Consider the following 16,073-nt stretch of genomic DNA (forward strand, 5'->3'; position numbering starts at 1 on the left):
ACACATATGTAATAAGCAGAGCAACAAGCTAATCAATATAAAGCTCAGAATACATAGGCTACAGGAAGAATAGAGTAGTAATCTTTAAACGTTTTTGCGGGTAAATGGATGTGTTCAGCAATGCTTATAGGTGGAAAACCTGTACACATATCAACCAGATATATCAACCAGAAGACATATGAAGGGCAAAAACAAACAAGTAAATAAGCTATAGTGATATCCATATGTGGCTGCTAACCTTGAAAAGAGCTTGGCCACCTTAACTGCCACTCCAACTGTAACCTAAAATCCCACTTCACTATGAGTTTCATTACTCCTATGTAATTCATGCAGACTTGCAACATATGGTATCTGGTGAATGAAATTTTGAATAGCAGCTGAAGCATTGTAGGTATTTCAAATGTAAACGCAATCAGTAATAGCAACTACAGAATAACTATAACCTATGACCTATAAAGTGATGGCATTTTGTGCACATTTATATTCTGCACATGCAATATTGTCAAAATATAATTACCCTCCATTTCCTCCAATCCATGTCTAAATGTCGAAAAACCTGGACACACCACTGACATGTGCAAGGATAAAATTATATGGTTAAAAAAAGCACATGCCTGATCCTGGAGCACTTATATTCCACTTTAGCACACACTTGGCTTGGACATTTCAGAGATTTTAGATCTTGATTAGCTAGATCATGTGCTATAGGGCATTTGAGACCTGGGTACCTCTAGATTGTAGCAGAACTTTAAAGCAGCTGCCTGAACTAGAGAGAAATTTTACATGAGTGAAATTGAGTATTGGGGCAACACAAGGAATAACTTATTGTCACCTGCTTTAAATACCTCTGCTCCAGAACACAGGAACATTTAAGAAATCTTGTTATCTTTTGATCTCATTAGTCATCTCTTCGCCAGTTTGCCACGAACAAACTGACCAGTTGGTGGTGAGGCTGTGGTTGGAGTGTTGTGCGAGTGAATGGGCATAATTTGGAAAGGACACCGAGTGGTATAGAGTGGTGGGTACAGGATCCAAATGCGTCATCCACTCTCCGTTCTGTGAAAGGGATTATTTCCGTCCCCTCCACTTTACTACCTCCAGCTGTGCCTTTCTACAGTCTCTCTCTTTCTATTTATCTATATTTCTTCTCTTCTCATTTATCTCTGTTTCTCATGCCCTCCCTCTTCCCCTCTTCCTTTCCTAATTCTCTCTCTCTCTCTCTCTCTCTCTCTCTCTCTCTCTCTCTATCCTGTCAGGACTTTTCTTGCATTTTTTTCAGAGGCAATTACAGGCTGATGTGGGATTAGGGAAAGCACCTATTCATTGGTCAATTACAGCCCAGGCCAGTTAGATTAGCTAGACCCCCTTCTCTCCTAATTCTTTCCTCTTCATACAACACACACTCTTACTATACTCTGATAAGTCTGGGTGAAGCTTTAAAACTCAATATTTAATTCAAGGAAAAATACAACAGACACTATTCTTAACAGTTAAAAATAGGAATAAATATTAATAACTCCATTGTTGGGCAATGTATCTAAAACTAATACGTGCAAATAGCAAAATATAACAAACACAGTAGATTCAGGATTACTTTCATAGCAAAACCTTTGCTCTGAAAGAATGTATGGTGTGTATGCTTCTGTGATTATAGTCCAGTAACATAGGTAAAATAACACCACAATGGTTTCCAAGGCTCCCAGATTTCTAGTTAATGTGATCAGCTACCGATTTCTTCCATTGGATGGCATGAAATAGTTTGTTTGTCTTTCTGGAAGCAATCAGTTGTGCATCAGCTTTTTCATCCTCATCAATAAGATTTTGCATATAGTATGAAGTACCCAGTAAAACGTGGCCAGTGGCCTGCATGCTAAACAGAGTCCATCTTAGAGCCTCCCTGTACACACAACAGAAAAAAAAGACATCATTGTTAATGGGTGAGCAGAACGACTGCCTGTCTGTTTGACTGTCTTCTTTTCCCTATTTTGGTTCACTAAGGTACTTTGCAGCATAAACATATTCTTTAGACAACTGAATAAAACTGTATAGAAAATATCACATCTCTGCAATCATTTTCTCTTATTCATTGAACATGTCACGTTATACATTTGCTTGCTTATATACCTTAATAATTATGCTGTGAAATGCCCTGTGACAATAACATAGAGCAAGGTTTTAGAACTGTTTTATAGTCAAGTCAAGTCAAGAAGATTTTATAGTCATTTCAACCGTACACAGATGGTACAGTACACAGTTAAATGAAACAACTTTCCTCCAGGACCATAGTGCTACATAAAACACAGAACTTCAGCAGACAACACAGAACTAAGTACACTACACAGTACTAAATAGTACTACTATGTGTGCAAAAGTGTGCAAACATGTCTTCACCTGCAAACAAGTGTCTACACATGATAAGCGACTACAGTCATGGCCTTGATACAATCTTTGGCTGTGACATAGAATACATTTTCTCACCTCAACATTCTCTTGGCATGGTAGCACTGCAGGTCATATGACATTGAATACATCCCATAGAGGGTCATCTGTACATTCAAGCATCCGATGAATTCCTTTGGGTGGTTTTTGTAAAAGTCAAGAGTCAGTTTGGCCAGGTCTTTCCTATGCTGTGTCCTGCGCTCTGCAGCTTGACCTCCTAATAGACTGCTCTGTAAAGACATCACGGATTTCTGAGTGCCATTATGCATTAATATTGCAGAGGAGTACTGTGTATTCTACAGTCTAAAACAATGAGGGATTTGGTGCTTGAAGGACAGACCTTCAAAACCATCATAGGTTTCAACATAATGTTTGATGTGCAACACATCAGAGGAAAGCCTAGAGCAAAGTATGGAGTGAAAATCCAGTTCTGGAGATGTGTTTGTATTTAACTTTTGTAAGTATATCTCTAAAGTTGACGGATGAATGTAAGTGCAGGGTCAGTTTACCCCAATCAACCTTCTTCTCCTCTCCTCTCCTCTCCTCTCCTCTCCTCTCCTCTCCTCTAGTCTAGTCTTTTGGTTTGCTAACCCTGAAAATTAATCTGATGTTCATTCAAATACAGATTAATGCATTTAAACTAATGGGTGATGGCGAATGATGGACATCAGAGAGAGGAAGAAAAAGCGTACACTAATGTGACAAGCTCAGCGTGACAAGAACCAAGTAAACACGAAGGTTAATGGTATTCAGGTACCGGCAAATCATTACAGACATAATTAAGTGCGCATGTAAATTACCTGCTTTGGACGAACAGCATTCAAATTAGAGAAGCTTTAGTACGCTGTCTAAATGGCTCTCTTATTAAGACTCGCTGGCCAGACTAAAGCAGAGGAAATGAAATCACTAGTGTTCACTAGAAATCACCTGTATTGCCATTGGGCTTGTGGCTTTTTCAGTAGTGCCACATACTATAGTGAATACAACTATTACACTGTGTTCATGGAATTAATCATCACAGACTAAGAAAGCACATTTGGTACTTTGTATTATGTTCAGTTTCATATTTTTTGTGGTGTAAAAAATTCTATTGCCTAACATAACAGGACATGATGACTGTGTTGACATAAATCTGCTTTTCTAAGCTATTCCCTGTCAGCATCTTTAACAAATCATGTTGTAGATTTGTGTGTCAGCATCTGGAAATCCGGGATTAGTACCTGTTGAGGTGTCCACTTTTGTCCTTTCTCCAGGACCATTAGCACAGTGCTGTCCTTGAGAGTCTGAAAGAAGTCCTCTGTGTCCACTCCTGTTCCATCTTCATCCAACACAAGGCCTGCTACGCAGGACACACTGAACACATCCATAGTCTGAAGGTCAAATTGCAAAAGAGTTGCTAGTCAGAGAATATGATACAGGCAAGTCATTTCCTTGGCAATATTCAAAAGGCTTCCAAAGTCATTACAAACATTCTAATATTCCTTATTTTACAAATAGAAATGTATAGATAAAATGTCTAAAGACTGAAGGTAGGGAAGTTTATGAACATGGAATTGCACACTTTATTATCGTTTTTAAATTTTTTTAAATTTTTTTATTTTCATAATTTGATCATCATTGAAGTCTGCTACAGTAGATTAGCATACTTCTTTAAAAAACAGGCATGCATGATAACTAATAAACTACTTAAGGATTTCTGTAATCTTCTTAAGTCAATTTTAAATAAATACACTGCAAGGTATGCCATTAAATGTCAGTTTTAAACATCAGTAGTGGGTTATTTATAATCTTATTCACATATAGTCTACTCTTGTCCACTCCTGTTTTGATCTCCCTTTTCACCTGTAATCAAGCATGAAAAAGTGGTACAGGAGCATATAGAAAACATAGTTGAATCAGGACAATGTGAGTACCTAACTTGAAATAATTTCCCCTCGCATCCTGTCTCTTATTATTGCCTTTCTGTGTCTGAATCTGAGTCTTGCTTGCTTCTCTTTGCTTTTGTGAATCTGCATCTTAGAGATGAATTTTGAGGAGCTGTCAAAAATAGACTATTCAAATGTCCTTCTATTCCTTCCCTTGCTCCCGGACATTCCCCCAGTCCCTCCACCTTTTCCTCTACCCATTTCCTCACCTTGTTCATTAAGTCTCTCAGTCCATCTGCCATAACGCCTTTTTTTAAAGAACGGTCTGAGTTGGTGACCCGGAACGGTCTGGGGCGCGGGTTAAACCTGGGCAGGACAGATGCACTGGCTGCTACACATCTGTTAGATATACTATGAACACACACGCACACACGCACACACACACACACACACACACACACACACACACACACAAAGTTGGCTTTTTTAAAAGGAGATAATGCAGTACACATCCTTTAACAATGATAATGAACAGTGGAAATACTTTACGCAAAGACATTGGTAAAACCCTCACTTGGAGAGCGAAGGTGAGAACAGATTGAGAGACTTCTTGGCATAATCCATTCTATTCACCCAGCAGATAGTCTGAGTTTGGAAAAGTGACAAACCCTAAATAGCTGAGACAACAGAAAAAGGAGTGAACGATAAACAGAAAGGTGTAAATAGATGTATGAATTCAGCAAGAAAAAAAATGTGATGCCTTTCCAAGCTAGCGCAGTTAACAGTTTAAAATCCCCAAACAGTATTTCAGTTGTCACTGCTTATCTAATCAGAGCAATAAGTAGTTAAATATTGAAGAGTTATAAATATAATGCTCAATAACCTCAATACCTCAACTCATAAAAAATGAGAAGTGATTTGTAGAACTCAGAATTCATAATAAAATGTTAGTGTGTGATTTTTTAAATCATGAATAATTACACTATAACTTTGTACTAATTTTAATACATGTTTTAAAGTACACCCTTGTATAAACATAATCCTAAATTCCCATTGCCAAACAAAAGGCAAGGCTATACAATGGACATAACTTCACAGAAATATAAGGAAATATTTGAGTTTTCTGTACTGCCTCATGCCCAGGGTACTGGATCCACAGCACCCCTAATCAGGACAAATCAGTTACTTAAAGTAAGTGAAAGTTCATTTTACCTTGATGTACCTAGATCTCTGGTCTTTTTTCTTCAGTACCTATCTTCTGAGGTTTCTCTCTTGCGTTGTGTTGGCCAGTCAGATCACTCTGGTCTTGAAATGTCAGTGTATTCTATGTGTATGCTCTCTTTCTAGTGCTGTGATGTCCTTGCGTCACTCATTCTTTGACCTTTGCTCTAGTCTGACAGCATGGAGGATATGGGTTACAGTTTTGTTAAGCAAGGCTTTGTGCCTCCCACACACCAAACATCATATTATAAGCTGTGTCAGAAGCACCTGATTCACCTGTCACTTATTTCCTATGACACAGAAATGATGTGTTTCAAAGGTGTTGAACTGTATCATTGCTTCCCATTAAAGTGAAAAAATTAAGGGAACTTCTTTTGTATTTTTTCACTTGGGAAACATGTGCTTTTAAGAGTCAATACAAATATAGAAGCATTTAATATTATATCATATTAAATTAGGCATTAAGAATCACTGACTTAACTTTTACAACATTTACTTTCTCAGGGAAAGATATAGCAGTGATTTCAAAGTTTACAGAGTGTATTCTAATAATGGAAAATAAAAAAGATGTAAATGAAATGTTGGAATGAAAGTTTATGTAAATGATGTTATCTTAGGCGAATGTTTAAATGCTGGAAGTTAAATTAAAATTGATCACTACTAACCTTATTCAATCTTCCATATATTTTTAAAAACAATTGCTGATTTTTTTTTTATCATAATACCAGCAACAATACCAACAAGTGAAATTTATTCAAAAAATACATTTTTACATAATTTAATAAGCTTTTAAAAAAGTTACAAAGGTGATCTTGGCCTGTAGTCATAATTAGTGGTTGAAGTGTGTTTATTTACAAACCTACATCTAAGGGTAATGTAAATGTTAAAAAGAAAAAACAAAAAAAACAAACAAACAAAAAAAAAACCAGAAGTGGTCAACAACCATAAATCTGTCCATAAAGAGAACATTTCTTCCTCCATTAAGACCAAAGTCTGGTTGTGATGTCATCAGACTGAGAACATAAGGCACCATATAATCCTGACTCCTTATCACAAGTTTTTTATCTGGTGTGTTCTGTAAAGATCTTACCTCACTGTCATGTGACCACTCTCGCATGTGTAGAGAATTACACTTAAGGTGTGGTCTTCTATCTCCAACCTCATTTTAACACAGATGCAATGTTGCATAAATTCAGAGTTTGCAGAATTGTCTGAAACAGACAACACGAATTATAAATCTACGCCAATATTCAGGTTCTTATGAAACATATTCCTCAATATTATTTTGCTACATTGCATGTAATTAAGCTGTCTGTCAGACTCATGAATGATTAGGACTGGATGGAGAGAGATTACTTAGTTTTGGGAGTAATGGGGAGCATACCATATATCAGGGTATAAAGCCACATTGTTGTTTCTTCATCTTCTTGTAGATGACCTCTTAAGTCAGGGCCAATCCTGGCTGATGATTTGGTGCCTGAGGCAATACTTTGGCCTAGTAGAGAGTTTCTTTCTCAACATGTTCTCTACTGCCAGGACTTTTAGCACAGTCTGTAACCATGGATAAATGTTTAAAAAGTCATACACATATACACACATACACTTGTGATGCTATTTTTGTAAGTTTTCAAATGCACTCTCTCAAAATTTGGCTTGTCTAGACTTACACTATAATTTAATCTTTAACTTTAACCTTACTATACAAAACCTGTATAATTTAATACAAAGTAAGAATTTTTAAAACAGTTTGCCTACTGATGTTATTGATTCCTTAAAGCACAACCAGGCATGTTGGTTTTATTTTTTTTTCCAAAGCCCAAGTTTAAGTCTAATCCTAATTACATTGTTGTTGTTTTTTTATAATATAGTCGATGCAGTAATAATTGTGTACAGTACATAGAGTTTCCAGTAGAAACATGACATTTCTGACAGAGTAACAGTGCTTCTGACAGCATGAAGATGTAAAACCTATAAATGTCTGAGAATGCTTGAGAACTGTAAGAATATACTGCAAATATATACTGCTCATCCTATGTCTATTTATATGTATTAGCCTACTACCATAATGGACTGTACAGATATTTGGTCCTCACACAGAACTAAAAACACACCCCCACACACATCAATCTCCATAAGATAGTAGTATAACAATCTTTTTTTTACTTCAGGCATGCAGCCAAGTAAATTATGCATAGCACACTGATAATGAGAAATGCAGTATATCTACAGGGATTTGAGGAGAAGATGATGCATTAAGATGACAGTGTCACTCTTATATTATGACCCTCCACCACTTCACACACACACACACACACACAGAGAGGGGGAGAGAGAGAGAGAGAGAGAGAGAGAGAGAGAGAGAGAGAGAGAGAGAAAGAAAGAAATAACCTCAAGCTCAATACTTTCAGAGAAATTAACCATTAGAAAATAGAAAACAGGTCAGCCAGCCTATGACAAAAAAAAGTATATCACATGAAGCATATTAATCACTAACAATCTTTAACATGTGGTGATGTTGATGAGTAACAACAGAGATTGTGATTATGATAAGGTGCAGGTTAGAAGATCTTCAGTAACATCTGTCATTGACAACGGACTCTGCAGCAACCACCTGCTTCAGCTCGAGTGGAACTAATGACACCATGTGGAGAGTAAAAAGCACTTCAGCCCTTTCTATCCCAGGAATTTCAGCAGAACCTGGGTGATTTAAGTAAAATAAAAGTAAGAATCTATGAATTTAAATAAAACTTGGTATGCTGAAGTGGCAAGCAATATCTAGCAAAATGCTTAATGCATGTCAAGGTTATTAATGCATGTCAAGGTTATACATACATCCGGCACGCCATTCATCTCATTTTTCATCATAATGGGGAAGGTATTCTGATTTATACCTAATGCTGATAAACTGAAGAGGTTTCACAAAATACCAATTGCAATACCTAAGATAGAACAATAGAGGAGGTGACAAAAAACATGTAGCCTTACCTTCTAACCAACCGACAACAGCTGAAACCCCCTGCTTGGTGACTTGATGGTGCAATATAGTCTTGGTGGATTCAGTGGACAGGATTTATTATTTTTAGGTCCTGAGGAATAATATTAATATTAATAATATGTATATTTTATATAAACATAATATTTATATTTATATAAAGACATTTTATATATTTAAAGGTGAGTAATCAAATGGAACATTAAAAAAACATTTGGTCATTTTAACCTCTGCTGCCACCAGCTGATGCAAGCATTTCTGTTGGTACATATGCCTTATGGGTTGCCTTTTAAGGAAATTAGGACAGAGCTGATCTGCTTCTTCTGGGGTTAAGTTCATTTCATGAAAAATAAATAAATAAATAAATAAATAAATAAATAAATAAATAAATAAAAAAAAAATCCGAACCTCTGCCATTTGTCATTTTCAAGATCCATGTAACTGAGTTACAAATTAAGTAAACATTGACACCTCCATGTTCAACTTTTGCAAGCAAAAATCTAGCTAGCTAATATTAATATTACTAGTGTATGACTGTATTAACACCTCAAAACCACAAACTGTATTTGGAAGTGTATAAGTGAATATGTCTGCATCTTGATTGATCTAAAGCAAAAATGTGTATACAGTACATTTCTGCGTATGACAAGACAACAAAGCCAAAGAAAAATCTCAATTTCTAACTGTGACCTCAGGGTAGGTTTCTACACTGTGAGTTCTCCAAATTCAAGGAGTGACATCAAATTAATATATCTGCCCACAGCATCATACAGTAGCACTGCTTACCTTTTAATGAGTTAGGCTGAATATATGTACAAGTATTTGCTACATACATACATTTACTTTTCATTTCTAGAAAAAAAATGCCTTTCTCAGCTGACTTGCTTGTTGCTAACAAAAGATGAACTTGCAGATGGCATTTGGATCTTGAAGAGTTGTCATTCTGAGCTTTGAGGACCAAATGATGTTGTAAGTCAAAGGCAGTATAAATAATTTAAAGGTTAAGATGAGCTACTTTGTTTACTTTGAGTAACTTTGAGTAGGAATGATGAGTTGAAGGGTCATTCAACACTCACACAACTCACATAACATAGCACATTATATAACTCAGTATTATTCAAAACTCCAACAAGGAAAAACCTAGATTATAGTTGTAGAGTTATGTGATGTAGTGGACCAAGAGAAAGAAAACTATCCAGATCCACTGTATGGCAATTTGTCACTTCAGTTTTTCTAAATTATTCTGAACTAGATTATTATAACATTATACAGTTATATAACACAAATAAAAACCCTACCTTTTAGAGTACTATAACCTCTTAATTTATCTATTAATGTATATATGTATCTATATTATATATGATATAATTATACTATTATTTAGGACATAAACAGGCACTGAGGATATATGAGATAGTCAGGTGTCTTATCTGAGAATGAGCAGATAATTGGCTAATGCTAGTTTATTGCAAGTGTAATTTGGGAGAAGGCTCAAAGTGGCATATTGTTGTTGTGTGTCTCTTGAAAATGTTGTTTTACAAGTATTTTAGGCAATATTAAAAAAAATAAGTAATCCATCATGCTACCCAGATGATGACTTAGTGTACTGAAAAGTGCCATACTAACCTTCCATTAGATTAGCTAGGCAAGTAGCATGTTTGCTAACATTACCTTGCATGACTAACTTTGTAACCGAGTAGAAAATGAGATTAACAGCGCTTACAGTAATGCTGCTGCATTTACCCTTAGGCTCCAGAGGAGTTTTTGGATCCTAGAGACATTTTGACATGCCTTGATGTTGCTGTTGTTGTCCTCTGACTCTGCTCCCTGTTCGCCACAGCGGATCATCTGTATATTTGAATTAGGCACAGGTTTTATGTTGGATGCCCTTCCTGACGCAACCCTCCTATTTTACCTAACCCTTTACACAAATTGTGCTACAGTAATATGTGAGTAAAATGTATGTACATGTTTGTATGTCAAGTTTAAACTTTGCTTGTAAAAAATATTTGTAAGTACTATGAGATAAACATAAAGCACATACTAACTATATTTTCAAGTCTTTTTGAGTACTAGATTATGTAGAGTCTGTGCTACAAGATTTTAAGAAAAGCATTATGTTTGTTTATTTAGATAAAATAATATATTGATTTAACTTTTATGTGACACTTTTATTTGAGTTTTTACATCATGTGGCAAAAGCACAACACAAAAACACACTACAGTACAACAGTACAGCTAAAGAAAATCTATGGCTTGAAATGTTAAAGTTTTTAGGCTGTGAAGAGAATAAAGAAATGTAGTGCAACAACAAAACCTGCTGTTTGTATATCAGATCAGATTACAGGAGAAACCTGAGACAAATACCAGGTTTTCAGCCCAACAGTAACAACACAGGAAGAGGAGCATTATGCTTAATTCCACTCACTGAAGATAACACGAGGGGAGTTGGTTGGTGTCTGATCTCAGTTACTGATATTGCAGTGAAGGGCAAGTGATGATTCAGGGATTCATTACTCCTATGCATATCCTCATGTCTAAGCACATTTTATTGATGTATATGCATATCCATATCTGGTGTTTTAAATAGGCTAATAAAAATGTATGTGATGCACATTATTCAGTAGAGTCCCTGTGTTGTACACAGATGTCACTCCATGTGGCAGATGATTAACATTAGCTTCTGACAAAAATATAGATAGAATGTACTTGATCTGAGAACAAATAGTTTTTATTTAATCTAATACCCCCAAATTATTTTTTTATGACTGAATCACACTTCATTGCATGCAGTGTTTATGGACATTCATATTTACGAGTTTAATTATTGAAATGTGATCTTTCACAATACTACAACATATCATAGCACTGTGTAGACAATATCCGTCCCTCTATTGTCCTGCTATCTGTCACACATCACCACCCATTGTGACCATTCAATCTTCTTCATGTATCATTTTTGTAAATAATACCATGAGCATGACATGGGCAACATAACAACAAGCAGACAGCAGACACAAACACAGTCAAATTAGCACAATTTATTATACAAGTATACACATAACAAATGAAGAGATCTAGATAGCATGCCTTCATTTTAATTCTGCTGGTGTCCTTTCTTTGGCTGTTATACTATTCAGAAAAACACAGCTCCGGCGTGGCTGATTAGACAAACACACTTCTAGAGTTGCTTTTTTTTCATTAAATTCCACAGAGTTGCCAAGTGCAGGTTCAGTACAGTTGGGTATATAATATGTCACCTTGTTACTTCACTTCATCCCTTGCTTTGCTGCTAGTCTGCGAGTGAAGTCCACAACATCTATTTGTTTCTATTTCCTTTTACCAATGCGTGCCATGAGCTCGGCATTGGCTGCAGCCTTGGCCCGCATGTCATGCTCTTTGGCCATGTCTATCAGGACACTTAAAATGGTGGTTGGTACATCAAGAGAGAGTGCAAAACGTGAACCTTGCATTGCTCGTTTAGGGATTGATGACACTGGACGCATGTTACGTGCTCCCCGTGGCTCAAGGCGCTGTTTTGGTAGGAGTTGGGCACTTTCGATTCCAACGCGACTCAGGACATCAACAAACATCTTGTTGCGCTCCCCCTCATTCTCCGCTGTTATGGCATTGTAGCTCTGTCTTTGACCGAGAGACATGTAGGGCAGAAGTAGTAGGAGCAGCAGATAGGAGCCCATCAGTGTTGTACGCATGGTCATCTCTTAGCACAACCAATCCACACACACCTTTAATGATGGAAAGAAAGGAACATGAACATGGTGAGAAAGAGGAGATAAAAAACATCATCGAACATATTCAGAATGAAAAAGAGATGCAAAGGGCTTACACTTTATATTGTATATAACTATGGCTATTAGATATATTAACTCAGATGAAGATCTTGCAGATGTATTTTTACATTTAATATCTGTCTCAATAAAACCACACAAAATCTTTATCTCAGTAAGTGGCACATAGTATTCCTTAGCTTAGTATCTTCTACATAAACATACCAATTGAAATCATTTGAGGTATTTAAAAATGAATTTACTTTATCTGAGCTTACATCATGGAACATGGAAGGTACTTTCTAGAGCGGTATTTGTATGATAAAATCTGATAACATTGTTACAGAGGTCATAATTACCTACACCGATCAGTGCAGTAGCTCCATTATCTACTTACCCAGCACTACTTACCTGAATTGCTGCAGTGCAGTGTAAACTTTTGACTTTCCGTTTTGTTTTTTGTTTGTTGGTTGGTTTGTTTGTTTTGTGTGTGTGAAATTATATAGGGCTCACTTTTCTGTTTGTTTAGCTTTCTCTCAGTGGTCACTTTCTTCTGCTTCTCTGAACCGCTCACTAAAGCCAAACCTTTACCACAAAATGACAAATCTTCCTGTGGAGTTCTTCGTCCTGTGCCAGTCATCCCCACTCCCACCCTTATTTTCTCTCTTGCTGCCTACGTCTTTCCGCCCACCACTGCATCACCCTGTTTTTCACCCGCCCCACACACTTTGTTTATCTGTTCTATCTTTCCTCTTCATGCTCCTTACCCTCTTTTCATTTCCCCCTCCCTCATCTCGCTCTCATTGTCTGTGTAAAAATACATATCAGAGTGATTTGAGATATTCTGTATTGTTTCATGGGTGCATTTAATAAAAGGAACAAGCTGCCCTCTTCTCTTCTTGCTTAAACAGCAGTGTGTAGAGTGTACCTGCAGCATCCTCTTAGTACATGAATATCTACTGACGTCTCCTTCTCAGAGCAGGCTTATTCATAGGCTTTTTTTTTAATGTTGAAAGAATAACACTGGCATCACCTGAATCTTGCTAAGTGGTTCTGGATCATTAGTATTATATCCACCTTATAAGCTCTGAACCTTTTTTCTAAAGCTGGCTATCTATCCCTGGCTCTGCGTAAATGCAGTGTGACTATTCTTTACTCTTAAACAAGTACTGACGTCAGTCAATCAGGGCGAAGGCTTTACTTCTACTTTACTATCATTATTTTGCTTTTGTTTCTGTCTAAACTTAAATTAGATATCAAACTAAAACAAAAAACAGACACTTTCTCGTCCCTGTCTTGCCCACTGTTCATGGACCTGTTGATAAGAGGCATCCCAATTACACACTGCTGCATCACCGTTGTTTTGCTGAGATGGTCACACTCTTGCACTACCCTCACTAATGATGACTCTAAAAGCTTTTTCCAACTTCTGTGCGTTCATAAAAAAAATCCCTGGTGAACCTCATAGGAGGATTTGAGACTCTTTCTTTTTAATACAATTTTCTTTGTCTGAACAAACAAGACTCTGTAAGGATTGCTGGGGTTTTATGCAACAAGTCCTTAAGAGCAGTACTGTCTTCATGTCTATATATGCTAACGATAATATAGATATGGTGTGGATGGAGGAAACTGAATATGAATATATTTAAACAGATAATGCAGCATAAATGAATACAAATTCAGATACATACAATAAACAGAGTATTCTTGTTTATTTTTGTTATGCTTGCTTTTTCTAAAGGAAGCTTCAGACTAGGTGTGTGCATTGGGAACATGATCCCACATGAAGAAACAAAAAAGTCATGTTTGTGCACACAGTCTTTACTGTAATGCTGAGTTTAAATAACAGCCAGGTCATCAGTGAGGACCAACAGGATATTTTCTCCAAGATGAACAAGATAGCAATATTCTCAATTAAGACATTTACAGCATTTAAAAGACACGATATAGAGTGACTTACAGAATACCTTTCTAGTTTCCATTAAAAACACATCCTCAGTTAATTAGTAATTTACTAGTTAATCGGGTCAGTGTCTAAAAATACCATTGAGCTAAAACCCTATAGGAGGAAATTAGTAAAGCATGAAAGGAAACATAACACAAAATATTAAATTTTTTTAAATAGAACATTTCACATAAAGAGGTGACTCTTTAGTCTTTGTTTGAAGATGTTCAGACTGTCAGATTGCAAAAAAATATGAGCAAGTAGAAATACCTTTGATATAGTTATATGTAGCTAGAATTTCCTAATAGTAGATAAAAACAAACCAAATAAAATATTAAAGCTATTTCTAGTTCCATTTCTAGTGCATATTGAAATAGTTTTGTTCTATTGACAGACAATTTTACAAATTTTTTTGCAAAAGTTGTAATTAGTAAAGTAACACCAAAACCACTTTCTTCCATTCTTCCATTGCTCCATGGTCCAGTTCTGAGGCTCATATTCCCATAGTGGGTCAGTTGTGGACAGGGGTCAGCAAGGGTAGTCTACTCTGATCAGTCTGCAGCAACGCAGCCCCATACACGGCAAGCTGTGATACATGGCATTGCGTGTTCTGACTTGGTTCTATCATAGCCAGCATTAAATTTTCCAGAAATTTGTGCCACAGTAGCGCTTCTGTAGGATCAGACCAGACTGCTAGATTTCACTCCCCACGCTTCACCAGTTATCTTTCCTTGGATGTTATGGCTGATCTTATATTTGATTTATTTTACATTTATTTCACTTGGTAAGATGTCGTTATTTGCAGATTGGTGTGTGTTTGTCAGTTTTTGGCTTTGTAGACAAGCATCAGTGTTTTAATTCTGATAGGGGCAACTATAAGAAGCCAGTGGAGGGAACTACTCTAGCAATAAACATCAAAAGAATATATTCATCTGAGAAATAAAATGACTAGAATATTCTGTTCTTTTTACACTTTGTTGTTATGTGGGTATTAAAACCAATGCAATGCCACAGACATGCCAAAGTCACTACAATCATACATGTAGTGAGGAGTAATATTTTAAAGTTCCAATTAGAAACTGCCAGATCTCCTGGTCACAGATGGCTGTGGCATCATCGGGATCTCTGGGATTAACTTCTGTTGTGCCACTCAGAAGCCTTCACCAGATTTCCTTTAATTGATCAACATCTATATACACAGGAAAAAGCTGTTTCTTGGCTCATTTGGTGTATAACAAAAGGTGTTAAACTGATATACCCACTCACCAAAGAAAAAAATATTTACCTAAAATGAATTTTGTTGTTTTGAGCATAGTCATATTTTCTACAAAAACAATGTGATAAATACAAATCATACAATGATTGTTTAGGTCAAATACAAAGTAAAGTGAAGTAAGGGCTCCTATGCAGGACACTCCAGTTTTCCACTCCAGCCTTTGCAAAGCATGTCATTAAAAACCTCATTCACCATGCAACTGTCATGATCTAATGATGAATTCCAGTAAAAGGAAAATCTTAAAAACACACAAAAGAATAAAATACAAAGACAATCCATACAATTGATTGCTCACATCTTTGTGTCAATAGAGAACTGGTCCACATATGGCTATGCTGGTCAGGTGTCTACATAATTTTGGTCACATCGTTATGATGGGTTTATTTTAATCACAGATGATCATTACCGTCATCAGTATCTCCTTTTTGTAAAATTAGGTTCTAAAATAAACACCCTAAATAACATGGATATCTTTAACTTAATAGATGAACCCATCATACACTGATGACAGTGTGGGGCTGTGGGTGGTGTCGTAGAAATGGTCACG

At 36.4% G+C, this 16,073-nt stretch overlaps 2 protein-coding genes across 7 annotated transcripts; both read right to left on the minus strand.

The window, feature by feature from the left end:
- Positions 1–1,429: 1,429 nt before the first annotated feature.
- cidec (cell death inducing DFFA like effector c) lies at positions 1,430–10,412 on the minus strand. Of its 6 annotated transcripts, none has more exons than XM_027147421.2 (11): positions 10,261–10,412; positions 8,511–8,611; positions 8,137–8,222; positions 6,910–7,076; positions 6,616–6,736; positions 5,517–5,697; positions 4,879–4,981; positions 4,574–4,715; positions 3,660–3,809; positions 2,479–2,669; positions 1,430–1,897 (listed from the first exon to the last, which is right to left on the minus strand). In XM_027147421.2, the coding sequence occupies exons 7-11, from the start codon at positions 4,926–4,928 to the stop codon at positions 1,708–1,710; spliced, it is 723 nt and encodes a 240-aa protein (XP_027003222.1). In that variant the 5' UTR covers positions 4,929–4,981; positions 5,517–5,697; positions 6,616–6,736; positions 6,910–7,076; positions 8,137–8,222; positions 8,511–8,611; positions 10,261–10,412; the 3' UTR covers positions 1,430–1,707. The 6 variants fall into 6 exon arrangements, with proteins under 6 accessions (XP_027003222.1, XP_047670357.1, XP_027003221.1 ...); XM_047814401.1 differs by having other exon boundaries at positions 5,527–5,697; positions 8,020–8,222; XM_027147420.2 differs by having other exon boundaries at positions 8,020–8,222.
- Positions 10,413–11,544: 1,132 nt separating this feature from the next.
- Positions 11,545–12,944, minus strand: LOC113643260 (urocortin-3-like). The gene is made up of 2 exons (XM_027147428.2): positions 12,717–12,944; positions 11,545–12,263 (listed from the first exon to the last, which is right to left on the minus strand). The coding sequence occupies exon 2, from the start codon at positions 12,234–12,236 to the stop codon at positions 11,847–11,849; it is 390 nt and encodes a 129-aa protein (XP_027003229.1). The 5' UTR covers positions 12,237–12,263; positions 12,717–12,944; the 3' UTR covers positions 11,545–11,846.
- Positions 12,945–16,073: the final 3,129 nt, after the last annotated feature.

This window comes from Tachysurus fulvidraco, chromosome 5 (assembly GCF_022655615.1).
Source record: "Tachysurus fulvidraco isolate hzauxx_2018 chromosome 5, HZAU_PFXX_2.0, whole genome shotgun sequence".
Classification (NCBI taxonomy): Eukaryota; Metazoa; Chordata; class Actinopteri; order Siluriformes; family Bagridae; genus Tachysurus; species Tachysurus fulvidraco.

What these genes read in the sequence shown, in the direction of transcription:
- cidec (XM_027147422.2), bottom strand. Translation starts at nt 4,928, where the DNA reads ATGGATTATGCCAAGAAGTCTCTCAATCTGTTCTCACCTTCGCTCTCC. An exon ending in AAAAGTGGACACCTCAACAG is followed by an intron (nt 2,670 to 3,659) that starts GTACTAATCCCG and finishes ATGTCTTTACAG; the next exon opens with AGCAGTCTATTAGGAGGTCA. An exon ending in CATGCCAAGAGAATGTTGAG is followed by an intron (nt 1,898 to 2,478) that starts GTGAGAAAATGT and finishes TTGTGTGTACAG; the next exon opens with GGAGGCTCTAAGATGGACTC.
- LOC113643260 (XM_027147428.2), bottom strand. Translation starts at nt 12,236, where the DNA reads ATGACCATGCGTACAACACTGATGGGCTCCTATCTGCTGCTCCTACTA.